The sequence below is a fragment of the Gopherus evgoodei genome, unplaced genomic scaffold, assembly GCF_007399415.2.
Source record: "Gopherus evgoodei ecotype Sinaloan lineage unplaced genomic scaffold, rGopEvg1_v1.p scaffold_37_arrow_ctg1, whole genome shotgun sequence".
Classification (NCBI taxonomy): domain Eukaryota; kingdom Metazoa; phylum Chordata; order Testudines; family Testudinidae; genus Gopherus; species Gopherus evgoodei.
This window is the reverse complement of record NW_022060049.1, coordinates 98790-111541: the sequence shown is the minus strand read 5'-3', so window position 1 is coordinate 111541 and position 12752 is coordinate 98790. Positions and strand designations below refer to the sequence as shown.

Below are 12752 nucleotides of genomic sequence, written 5' to 3'. Positions count from 1 at the left end.
CCTCCCCAGGCCCAGGCTCTGGCAGAGCTATCTGCTGCTGTGCCCCATATCTGGCAACATGACCCAGCTGGGCTGCAGCATGTCCCTCACAGGAGCCCACCTCCTGCCACTGCTCCTAGCTGGAGTTCACTCCCCGCCCCCAGCTCTGCCCCAGCTCACCCTCACTGCTTCCTGCAGAGACAACCAGCACCACAAGACCCACCCCTGCATCCCAAACTGACCCATGAACACCCCCCCCCCCATCAGCATCTGGGCCAGCGCTACCTCCCCTTTGCCCCAAGGCAGGGCCAAGTGAGTAGGGGGAGCAGGGAGAAGTGGGGCTGGCAGAGGCTGGGGATATTAGTGCTTTAGAAACACTCTCCCCACCCTTGGAGCATGGGCCTGGATGGGTCCCTCTCACCAGCCAGACTGTCCTCTCAGGGCAGGTTCCTGGGGGCCTTGCATGCTGGGTTCCTGAGAGCCTGCCCGAGCAGGCTCCTGACTGCCAGGGCAGACAGCCACACACCCTGCCCTATCTGCTAACCCCACTGCTGTTGTTTAGTGCGACAAAGCTCCGTAAGGTGTTTATGAGCTATCTGCATTATTCTGCACCTAGCACACTGGAACAACTGCCCCCCGGGGGAAAGAATTCATTCTCTCCCTAGGCCGTGGGAGAGCTGGCCAGGGATCTGAGACAGAGTTGCTAGGACTTTCTGGGCTGGAATCAACATATCTGAGCAGACCCTCAGGGCCCGGAGACAGACACCTGGTTCAGAGGCAGATGAGCACAGCGTGGCTGGGTCCGGAGAACAAAACCAGGTGGCTGGGGTGAGAGCTTATGTCTACACTGCAACAAAAGACCTATGGCCCAACCCAAGCTGGCCCAGGTCAGCTGACTCAAGCTGCAGGGCTAAAAATTGCAGTGCAGATGTTTCGGGCTGGAGTCTGTGCTCTGGGGACCTCCACTCCCGTGGGGTTTCAGAGCCTAGGCTCCAGCCTGGGCACAAATGCCTAAACCGTGATTTTTAGCCCTGTGAGCCCAAGTCAATTGGCCCAGGCCCAGCCTCGCAGCTGTGGGTTTTTCATTGCAGCGCAGATGTGTCTCCAGAGACACAGAGCTGACCTGGGGCAAACAAAGGAACAGCTTGGCTTGAGGGAGGCCTGGCGCTGGTCAGCCTGAACTGTCTTCACTTTTTCTTCTCTGTGCCAAGCTAGGATCTCTTGGAGCCTGTGTGCCAGATGAGTAATAAACTGTCCCCTTGGCTTGAACAGGCTACCTGGTGTCACTGACACTCTTCACTGAGCATGGTGCCCCAAAAGGCACAGCACAGGCCTCCCCAGGAGTGTGGCTCAGCCAGATTTGCTGCAGAGAGACAGGCAGGACTTATGCCCAAAGACCAAGTTCTGCACCTACCCTGTGACCCTTGGGACTCATCACACTGAAGGGGTCACATCCGCTCCTGCAGCCAGTCCCTTGGCATAGGCCAGATTCTGTGGCTCTGTGACAGGGATGCCAGAGACCAGGCCCCCCTGCAATGATTCACCTGCCAGAGCTCTTACTCCTCAGCTGCAGCATGAGGAGAGGAGCATAGGTTGGGGGCGGTGCCATGGGAGCCACCACTCTGTCCAACACCAGTTTCTAACTGTGAAATTGAACAACCCCCCGAGACAGGTCACAGCTGGCCACAGTGAGTAGCGTAGGTGGCGGGATTCAGTGGAAGCAGCTACTTCCCCTCAGGCCGGCGGGCGTGGAAGCGGCGCCTGCCGGCCGGCGCTGCCCACCACATGGCCGGAGGAGCTGTGGGGCAGCAGCGGCAGCCTGGCGCGGAAGCCCACCACACAGCCGGAGGAGCCGCGGGGCAGCAGCGGCAGCCTGGCGCGGAAGCAGTGCCTGCCGGCCGGCGCTGCCCACCACATGGCCGGAGGAGCCGCGGGGCAGCAGCGGCAGCCTGGCGCGGAAGCGGCGCCTGCCGGCCGGCGCTGCCCACCACACAGCCGGAGGAGCCGGGGCGGCAGGCCGGGGTGGAAGCTGCATCTGCCAGCCGGTGCAGGCACAGCCGAGCGCTGGGACAGGCGGCAGCGCAGAAGGGAAGGTGGGGGGGGTCCGGTCTGGGGGCGTGATCAAAGGGGAGCCAAGGCGGGGGGGCCTTTTTTATGTTTTTTGCTCTCCCTACACTGAAAACCTGGCTACACCACTGGCCGCAGCCAGGCTTCTGGGCAGGGAGGGGACAGGGATTAGAGCACTACACTGGAGCTAGCAGAGCCATCAACACTTGCACTGCCAGCACCCACTGACTCCCCAGCTTGGGCCAGCACATTGTGCTCTGCCCCAGCCTCACACCTTGCGCATGATCTTGCGCCCGTAGAACAGCACTTTGTCCCGCTTGCGGAATCGATACTTGGGCGTCTCCTGAGTCTGAACCTCTGAGAGAGAGAGAGAGAGAGAGGGGGGACATGAAAGGTTACCAGTGCAGAGAACCCGCCCCCCCCCCCAGCAAGGGTTGGAGCCTGCCCCCTTCCCCACCAATCGGACTCCCTGCTTGCACTCCCCATTGCAACCCACCTCCCAATCCAGGGAGCAGTATGGAGGTCTTGAGGGTACAGATGGCAGAGTTCTGCTTGCCCCCCACCCCCAATTCCAGCCCCAGGAAGCTGGGCTGCCTGCAAAGAACCCCAGGACTTTCTGCCCTTCCCAACCAGTCCCTGGATACCCCTCACAATCCCTTTGTATGTAGGGAAACTGAGGCACGGGGCAGTGAGTCAGTAGGAGAGAACCCAGCAGTCCAAGTTGCCAGCCCCCTGCTCTAGCTGTTATGGTCTCACTGCCTATACAGGCATGCAGACACTAAGCCCGAGATGGCCTGATGGGCAGCAGCATGCCAGAGCCATGGCTGCGAAAGGGATCAGATATGCTCCCTGCAGGGATGGGCACTTACTCTTGTGGCGCAGCCTGCGGACCAGCACCAGGATCAAGGTGGCGATGAGCAACATGGAAACACCAACACCAATCATGACACCCAGCACCTGTGGGAAGAGGCATGTTCCAGATCAGGCTTCCAGACAGGCCGCGGGTGGGTTCAAGGCAGAACCAGCCACGCTCCAGGGAACTGAACGGGGCAGGCGAGAGTAGCCCTCACCCTGTGGAGCACTTGTGTGGAGGTGGAAATTCAGTCAATATTTTTATGAGCAGTGTGTGCCTCAGTTTCCCTGTGGGCTTTGTCCTGCCATGCAGTGAGTGGGAAAGGGGTGCGTCTCCCTCAAGCAGCTTGCCCTGCTCCAGCAGTGTAGCTCTGAGGGGCTCTGAGTGCTTCACAAGCTGCAGCACGCTGCTGGGAGTGAAGTGGGAATCCCCTATCAGAGAGAAGGGGAAGCCTTGGCATTTAACCTCCTGCAGCTGTGTGGGCACATGTGTGCAGGGGCTGCACCTGCAGCTCTCAGACCTGGGCCCAGCTGCCTTGTCCACCTCACAGAGTCCATCCCAGAGCCAGGAATAGAGCGTTTGAGACTGGGATCCTGCGGCCAAAGACCAGGCAGGACTGGCCAAGGCAGGCTGGGGAGGGGCAGGCAAGGAGCTGGCAAGTTATCCTGCATTGCACTGAAGAAGACAGTGAGTGACTGAGGCAGTTCTGCAGCCCACAAGGCCGTATGGCACACTTCCCCCCCGCACGTGTCACCTCTGCAGGCCATGTAGCCTCACCGCCTCCCAAGGCTGAACTGCTGCAGCGGCATCAGCACTCCGGCTTCACCCCGTGAGCTCTGCTCAGCTAATCCAACTGAGATATTTCTGGTATAGTCCACTCCGCAGTGATCAATGGCACCAGATACTCACACAGGTTTGTTTATTAGGCAGCTGGAACCCAGCATGGGAAGTGCTCGGGTCACCATTAGCGTTAAAGCACAGGCAGATCCTGTCAGCTCAGAGCAATGCCCTGACAGCCGTCTCTGACTCCCTTCCTTAGGCCAAGCAGTGAGAGCTCCCAGCCTCTTCCAGAAGAGCACTCATTTACCCGCAGCTCCCACCACTCAGTCCTTTGGTCTCGAGCCAGGGTCTCTGCTCAGATACCTGCTGAGAGGTGGTGGGGCACTGGTTGCCAGTTGTCAATTTGCTGGTGACTGGGGTTTTCCATTGATATGGGTTGGCCTCAGCCAATCCTTTCTAATGACCACTTCAGTCCGCTCAGACAGCGAGGACACACACACACAGCCCTCCCCCTCATGTCTCTCAGTCTGCCCCGAGAGCAAATAATCCTTTTCCCCCCACTGGGTAGCCATGCAAAATATAGGGGAAACTGAGACAGCAGGACTCAAAAATACTACAAAAAATTCCCATTTCATCACACCAGCCCCTGTGGTGGAAGATCCCAAAGAGACAACAGAGGCCCAAGGACTGGGCTGTTCACAGTTAAGCCGAGGCAGACTTGGGCATGGGCATGCAGCCTGGCTGGAGACCAAGGGAGGGCGAGGAAACAGATGGCTGCAGGGTGCTTCTGGGAGCAGAGACTTCGAATGGGGGAAAACACGAGGATGGTGTTCAAAGGATCAGGATGTGGCACAGCCCTGACTCCCACCAAGACAATCTGTCCCAGGCTCACCTGTCTGATGCTAACCTAAGGGTCCCCAACACCATATTCTAGGTGATCAGTAACTACCCCCACTCTGGAAAGGCCGCACAGTGTCACTGTAGGTACTGGCTGATGCAGCAATCCGACAGGGAAAACGTCCCCAAACATGACCTCACTGTGAGCAGCAGGGGAGGCTGGAGCCCAGAGGCCCAGACTCAGAGGTGCTGAGGCTGTGTGGCTTGCCCTGCTGAGACAATGTGACCCCTGGGATCTAATGCATTACAGAGGTCGCTCCCAGAATGCTCTGCAAAGGGCACAGCACAGCACAGACTGTGTGAATCAGTAACAGCTGGTTCCAGCATATAGTGCAGCACCACAAGCCAAGCACCTGACCTGCACAGGCAGCGACTGCATGGGCCACATCACAGGGAGGGGGGCTGCACTGCAGGGTGCCAGGGCTGTACAGTAGTTGGGCTGGCTGCTGCTTCAGCAATGGCGCCCCAGGCCAGGTCTTGGGAGAGTAGGGAAAGCTTCTCCCAGGGATTCCCCTACACCCCCCCCCCCCGGAACTTCCCCAACACCCTCCCACCCCCCAGTTTTGTGAACTAGTTACATGCAATGTTGTGAATTTAGTGACTGGAAATTTGAATTGAAATGGAAACATTAATTCACACTTTATATGCTTTTAAAGTGTATCATAAAATGTGTATCTGAAAAAGTATAACAGATTTGAAAAGTATGAACATAGACTAACTTCCTTATACAGCTGTTTTTTATGACAATGTCAGTGCATTTATTTTGGTGATGTTGGACAACCTAATAATTTCAAATGATGATTTTGTAAGCAAAGTCTAAATGAGCTCTCCCTGATAGCTAGTGATGAGCTGGTGGGGAGAAAGGCTTCAGGACCAGATTAGGCGTGAATATAAATACAATCTACCTAGGTATCCAGCAAACAGAGCTGTGTTGCCCAAGTGATAGATTTTGGCTGGAGTTGTATTACAAATCACTTGAATGCCGGGGGGTGGGGAGATGAGTAAAGGGCAGTGGAACTATACTTAGCCTGTGCTGATTGAGGGTATCAAGAGAAAGGGTGGTGACAGGTGTTTTGCTTGATGGTCTGCCTGAGTCAAAATACTATTTGTCCTGCCCTCTCCACTGTTTAAAGACAGAGCTGATTAGGCTCCATAGATAGTCTTTTGTTTTGTTAAGTGACCACTACAGCTGAAGTCATTGATAATCAGGTCTATGTGCTTAGACCTGCTGTGGGACAGTGTTTCCTTGGAAGAGACAGCCCAGTCTGCACTAGCAGTGAGGTTCCCCCACTGAGAGCTCAGCTGAAATCACTGAGGGCTTGGCTACACTCACACTTTACAGTGCTGCAACTGGGGTGTGAAAAAACACCCCCCTGAGCGCTGCAAGATACAGCGCTGTAAAGCGTCAGTGTAATCAGGGCAGCAGCGCTGGGAGCGCGGCTCCCAGTGCTGCATGCTACACCCCTAAGGGATGTGGTTTACATGCAGCGCTGGGAGAGCTCTCTCTCAGCGCTGCCGCTCTGACTACACTCACACTTCAAAAGTACTGCCGCGGTAGCGCTTTGAAATTCCATATGTAGCCATACCCTGAGAGCTGGGTGGAACCTCAAGACAGGGGTGGCTCCAGGCATCAGCGCACCAAGGGCGTGCCTTGGGCGGCAAGCTGCGGGGAGAGGCCTGCTGGTCACTGTGAGGCGGTATGCCTGTGAGAGGTCCTTCGGTCCCACGGCTTCGGCAGCAATTCGGCAGTGGGTACGCTGAAGGTGCGGGACCGGTAGACCTCCCGCAGGCATGCTGCCGAAGGCTGCCTGACTGCCGTGCTTGGGGGCAAAAAACAGAGCCACCCCTGCCTCAAGAGACCAACTTGCAGAGGTCACAGTGGTAGGTGGCAGCAGAAGATGATGGTGCAGGGCCATTGGCAGCAATGGAGTGAATGGTGACACAATGAACAACAGTGGTCAGAGTGAATAGTGAGCAGCTGGAGGAACGAACAAGGTGACTTCTTGCCCCCCACATGGGAGGTGAACTCATGTGAAAGCATCTCTGAACTCTGAGTCTTCACTGGCCAAGAACAACACTGGTGAGTATTAATGAGGCTGTTCTGAATGCTGGAGACACATCATACCTTCTATTTAAGCAAGAGACACCATGCACCACAAACTGGAGGCCAACGTTAAGTGCACTGTCGCTTATTCATCCTAAAGTTGAACACTGGTTCTGAACAAGACCAGCAAATGCTCACTATCTTTCTGCAAGAAAATCAACTGACTGGCTGGAAGCATATGGTGCAACAGTGAAAGACAACAGCTGAAAAAGTGAAGAAGTCTCTCACCACATTCAAAAATTTGCATACGTGGCTGATGAATGCACCAATGCAAATGGGCATCAAGTCATTGTGTACGTTATCTTGATGTCAGTGGTAAGCCAGTAGATGTGCCTTCTATAGCTTGAACATCTAGAAATGCATCAGCTGCATCTGTGACAACCTACATCTTAGAAGAGTTAAATGCTTGTCAATTGGACCCCAAACAGATGGCTGCTTGTGCATTTGATGGAGCTGCAAACTTCGCTGGAAGACAAGGTGGAGTACAAGCTTTGCTCAGAGAAAAGTGTAACTCTAATCTCTCCTATATGCACTGCAGAGGCCATTTGCACCAACTAGCGCTGTACGAGCCGCAGACTCTTAAATAGCAAAGATACACTGGGAATGAAGTTCAAATTTGTTCAACCTGGGGAAACCCTCTGGCTTTCTCATGATCGATCCTTGGCTGTTGTCTTAAAATTACTCCAGCTGTTATTACTGGCTTTGGAAAGTACCTACCAAGACGAGATGGATCTAAGTAGTGAGGCTGGTGGATTACTTTTGCTACTACATTCAGAGAAGACTATTGCCATTCTCTCTCTTGTAAGTCTACTGATGAAACCACTTGGGTCATTAAACAATGCCATCCAGGAATGTCCAGCAATAGAAGCTACATTTGGATCAATCTGAGAAAGTACTGGAATAAACAAAGACTTCAGTCCAGAAGTTGACTGATGAAGGCATTTATATTGAATCCTTAAGTGAAGAGGACAAGAAGTGTTTGTTAAGACAACTGAAAAAGTACACAGACTTGATTCTTAAAAATCTACAACAGTGACTTCTAGATTCTACTCAATCTCTACTTAGCGTTTAGAGATCCCTGTCCTATAAAACACCAACAGTTGAGTGGAGTGAGGTACTACCAGCAAGTGGGCTGCCATGTTGTGATGGAGCAGGAAGCAGGGCGGATTTGACCTGGGAATGTTGCAGTGGAGTTACACTGGGGATGAGGGACTTCCCTTGAAGGAAGCTACCTGAGCTGTAACCTGAGCCAAGAGGGGGGTTGGGAGAAGTGACACCTTCTGCCTGGGAGAGTGAACAAAGGAGGAGGAGCAGGGGGAGGGGGAAGAGAGCTGCTGGAGGAGGTTTTGGTTTCAGTGTTGGGCTTGGGGGACCAATGCAGGGAACCTCAAGCTGGGGTCTAAGCTCCCTAACCCCCCCAGAAGGACTTGATTGAGGGGTTCTGGTTGTACCTACACGCTTCATGTTCCTGTCATCTAATAAACCTTCTGTTTTACTGGCTGGCTGAGAGAGTCACAGTGAATCTCAGGAAGAGGGGTGCAGGGCCCCAACTTCCCCACACTCCGTGACACCTGCTAAGGACAGAATAGAAAATTTGAACACAGAGTGGAATATTGATACGACGAATGAATGAAGATTTGACATAAACTTCTTTTTTATCATCACTAGTGGCTTGACCTGATCTTTATGCTATGTTTCCTGGGATGAGAGAAGTAAGAATTCATATCTTGCTACTCTCAGTCACAACAGCTACAGCTGAGTGTTCTTTTTCATCACTGACTAGAATTGTGTGTTCTGAAAGAAGTCGTCTTCTGCCTGATCATGTGAATGAACTAAGGAGCATATCAACTGAAAGACTGGAAGTACTGGACACGTGAGAAGCCACCAAAGATGAATGCATTGCATTCGAGAAGTTCATTAAGAGTTGTGCAAAATTATGACAAGAAACCAAGAAGGACATAGACGTTGTGCTTCATAGAAGGCTTGAGTAGCCAACTTTAATTTGTGTGATTACTTTAAAACATGAAAGCAGCAAAGAATCTTGTGGCACCTTATAGACTAACAGACGTTTTGGAGCATAAGCTTTCGTGGGTGAATACCCACTTCGTCAGATGCAACATGAGTTAACCTAATAAAATGGTCACAAAACATTTTTCAGTTTTTAATATGGTGCCATATGGCCCACTTTCACCCTCATGGTCTCACCACTCATTGGCCCTGACCTCATAAAATTGAACATCCCCCCAATTTCAATTCCTTGGGAAAACACTGCCCCTCCTCCCCCCAGCCTGCCCTTCAGCTAGTAACTGCTCCCACCTGCCACACACCCCACCCCTGCCGTCAGAGGGACCAATGGGAGTGGGGGGAGGGCAGCCACACTAGAGGAATTAGAAGCCAGCAGGATCCCCACAGCTCAAACCAGGGGGAAATTCTTTCCCAGCCCCTCCCCTAGTCCAAGGACAGTGTCTGACCCCATCATCCCCTCCACTTACCAGCCAAGACTTGTCCAGGGATGGCTGAGCCCCAAAGGTGCCAGCACATTCCTGGGCAAGTACCAGAGCCTCCCCTCCCACCAGGAGCTGGGATTTGGTCGGGAACCATGGGCTATGCCACCGGGCCAGCACTTCCACTGCCCACCGGAGAGACCACTACACTCCTCCATATCCCCCAGGAACACAATCCCTTCAGGAGACCCCACACCACAGGCATAACCTCCCAGCAGCCCCTCCTCACCATGCTGGTCTGGAGCTGATCCTCCACAAAGAGCTTAAGGTTGGGCAGCACGGCTGTGAGCACTGCATCCTGTGTGGACAGAGATGCAGACAGAGCCTCAGCACCAGCAGGCAGGCTGATGCTGCCATCAAAGCCCATGGGCCCAACCCTACAGCCGCGCCACCCAACATCTGGTCATAAGGGTCTGTCTATAGCACCTTCCATCCCAACATGCTTTGCTGAGTGTGCAGTGACCACGGGCCCACCACTGAAATGCAGCCAACCCTGGAGTGAGGCTGGCAGCTGTTCAATGGGGCACACAACAGTGCAGAAGTAGAAAGGACATTGAAGTGGAGGGCAAGCCTCCAGCAATCCTGGGACACTGTGTCCTGGGCAGGCCCCAGCAGACCACACCTAACCAGACACATCCTAGAGGGCCACTGGGCTCTGGAGAGGCATCTGCCGAACCCAGTTACCCAGTACCACATCTGGGAAGAGGATTCCGATGGGAGATGGGGGATTTGTGGAGCTGGAACGTGACTTGGATGCTGGATTTAATATTCCCAGTCAGAGGGGAGGGGCACCCTGCTGGGACAAGTGGGGGTCCTGGGGAGGACTCTGACTGGGATCCCAGCCAAGGTGCCCTGCACTAGGGAAGTGTCCCCAGCCCCCAGGAAATGGTGCTGGTGGGGAGGGTCTCTTCAGGTCCTTGTCCAGTCAGTGGATAGCACCAGCAGGGGTAGCTCTCTGAACATGGGTGGCAGGAGTGGAATGATGGGTTGAGAGCCTGAGAACTTGCTCACTCCAGTGACTGCCAGGCTACAATGGACAAGTTGCCAGGAGCCCCAGCCAGGAACTAGACAGCACCTACCTCCTGCTCATCCTGAAGCTCGGACTCACTCTGCCCCATGTCTGCTGCTGGCCCTGGTCCCAGAAACGTGCCTGAGAACAAGCAGAGACGTTTATGGTGTGCCCTTTGGGAGAAGCCAGGGTCAACCACGCACAGCTCCCATCACCCCCCAGCACCACAGATCTCCTTACTCACCCTACCAATAGTTTCCCTCCCTCAAAGAGGGTCTCATTCCCCCCATCCTACCTCCTCAAGACAGCACCCTCTCAGACAGTCTGTTACCTCCTGCTGGTTCCTGGCTGGGAGCACAGGTCATGGGGCAACATGGGGCTGGCCCTTCCCTCCCTGATCCTCACCCTACTGTCCCTGACCTGAACTGCAGACACACCTGGGGAGCAGCTGGCCCTTTGCAGGTCCCCACCAGTGCTAGCCCCACTGCTGGGGGAAGGAGTGTTGCTGCTTGATGATCTGCCAACGGAGAAAGGTCCCAGTCAGAGTCCAGACCCTGCTCACGCACCTCCTGAGCCAGTGGTGTCCCTGCCCCATTCCAGGGCAGATGGGTCCTCTGCACCTGCCCTTCAAGTCACTTCCTTGTCAATGACCAGACACAGGTACCATGACTCAGACTCAAAGCCCCCTGTCAGCCAGTGCAGGGTGTGGAGGAGAGAGTCCCAGTTCGCACTGTGGAAGTGGGCAATTTCCAGCTCAGGACAGGGCTGGGCACTTGGGATCAGGCCTGTACTGAGATGCAAGGGCTACTTCCCAGCATGGGCAGACTGGTACATATGAGTTAACCTGCTTCCACTAGCAGCGGGGTCACAGCAGACGGTTGACTCCCACCTGAGTATGTTCCCCAAGGATAAGTGGGATTGTACCCTGGAGGCCACCCGCACACTGGGGCCACAGTTACTGTTAGAGCGCTAGGTTGAGTAGAACTGTGTTCTGTCTATCTGGCTAGGGAGCAACCTCCTAGCTGCTGTGTAGATGGACATAGGAAGGGAGAGGCTAGTTAAGGCCACCAAGGCAGTGTGTTGCCTGGGGCAGATGAGGAAGGATGTCCAAGAGGGGTGCCAGCCCCTACAGAGGTGGAGGTGACAAGAGAGACTCACTCATTCCCTTCAGCAGGGACAACCCTCTCCCCCACCCTTGTTAGAAACCTTATCTCCATGCTGTGTTGGCTTCCATCAGACTAGCAATAGCCAGTGCTGCCCCTGCAACCTCTCCTGCCAATGCTGCCCTGCCCCAGCACCCTGTGCGGGTGCAGATCCTGGGCTGAAATGGCACCAGCAGAACGTTCTCACTGCACACCAGGACCTCACCGGGAACATGCTTGCTGCAGCTCGGACACATGGGCAGGCCAGGCAAAGTGGCAATACACAGGGACAGCTTAACCTTACCCAGCCAAGGCAGAGCTCTTTGGTCTTAGGGGAAGGGGATGCCAACAGAGCCCTGGCTGGCCAGGGAGCACATGGGAGAGGCTGTTGGAGGGCCAGGCCTGCACCAGTCCCCTAGTGAGGGTCGTGCACCCAGGATTAACCTGGCTCTAACGCTGGACGCATGTGCTCAGGCAAGCTACTGTTTAGGCTGAGAAAGGAGCCTGGACTCCGGGCCCATTGGGGAAATCCATCTTAGCCCCTCCTCCATCTCAGGGATTGACACAGCAGAGGCAAGAAAGCATTTCAGGATAGTGCCCAGCAATGTGTCTGGCAGCCAGTGCTGAGGAGCAAGGGCTGGTTGGTGTGCAAGCTGTGGGAGGAGGAGCCCAGGCGTATGTCATGTTTTGAACCTGGGTAACTAAAGCTGTGCAAACTGACTCCTGTGAACCCCTCACCCCCTTCCACTCGCAGGAGATTATGCAAGAAAGTTCACCCCAAGGCACTTCCTCTAAGCTCTGGGCGGCACTGGGCAGAGTGCAGACCCCTCAATCATGGGGACAATACCTGTATCCTTGTGCCCCAGGCTCTGTGATGGGGTGCAGTGCCAATGGCTTGGAAAGCTTCCCCTGTGAGCTGCTCCCGGGTTAGACCAGGCTGCACCCAACCCACGCAGCAGAGCAGTGGTGATGTCACTGCGGTGTAACTCCCCACCCCCCTGCTCCTCTCTCTGCTGTTTCCTGGAAAGTTCCTGCCAGCCACAGCATTTAACACAGAGCTGCAGGAAGAAGGCCCCATACAGTTAGCTACCAGCTGACCTCCTCCCTGCCCTGGCCTCCCATGCTAGTGGACCCGGAGAGCACAGCGGCTGTGGACCCATGCTCAGAAGGAGCCCTGGCCTGCTCCGCTTGCACTGTGCCCTGAGACCCTGCTGGCTTCCCCTGCCCACCACTTGCTCCTCTTGGCCTGCCCACTGGCCTGCCGTGGCCAGCCCACCCTTACCAGTCATGAGCTGGTAGCTCCGCCTCCTGCTGCAGGAATACGCTTCACCCCCCACGGCCCCAGGGTCTCACCCAGGAGTTTTGCTCCTTGGGCGGGGTCAGCTGTGGGCAAGGCAGAGAGCCGCACACTTCCTGA

The 12752-nt window shown here is 55.0% G+C and overlaps 1 protein-coding gene across 15 annotated transcripts in view; it reads right to left on the bottom strand.

Annotated features, from left to right (window-relative positions):
- PNPLA6 (patatin like phospholipase domain containing 6) overlaps window positions 1-12752 on the bottom strand; it is a 72573-nt gene that overhangs the window by 48385 nt on the left and 11436 nt on the right. For 8 of the 15 annotated variants that reach the window (XM_030545513.1, XM_030545501.1, XM_030545498.1 and 5 more), the window contains 4 exons: window positions 10264-10334; window positions 9414-9482; window positions 2916-3003; window positions 2321-2403 (listed from right to left, as the gene is read on the bottom strand). In XM_030545513.1, the coding sequence (XP_030401373.1) occupies window positions 2321-2403; window positions 2916-3003; window positions 9414-9482; window positions 10264-10302 (279 nt within the window). In that variant the 5' untranslated portion in view covers window positions 10303-10334. Of the gene's footprint in view, window positions 1-2320; window positions 2404-2915; window positions 3004-9413; window positions 9483-10263; window positions 10335-10630; window positions 10711-12182; window positions 12297-12752 lie in introns of those variants that run through there. The other 7 variants (XM_030545499.1, XM_030545500.1, XM_030545507.1 and 4 more) reach the window with 5 other exon arrangements.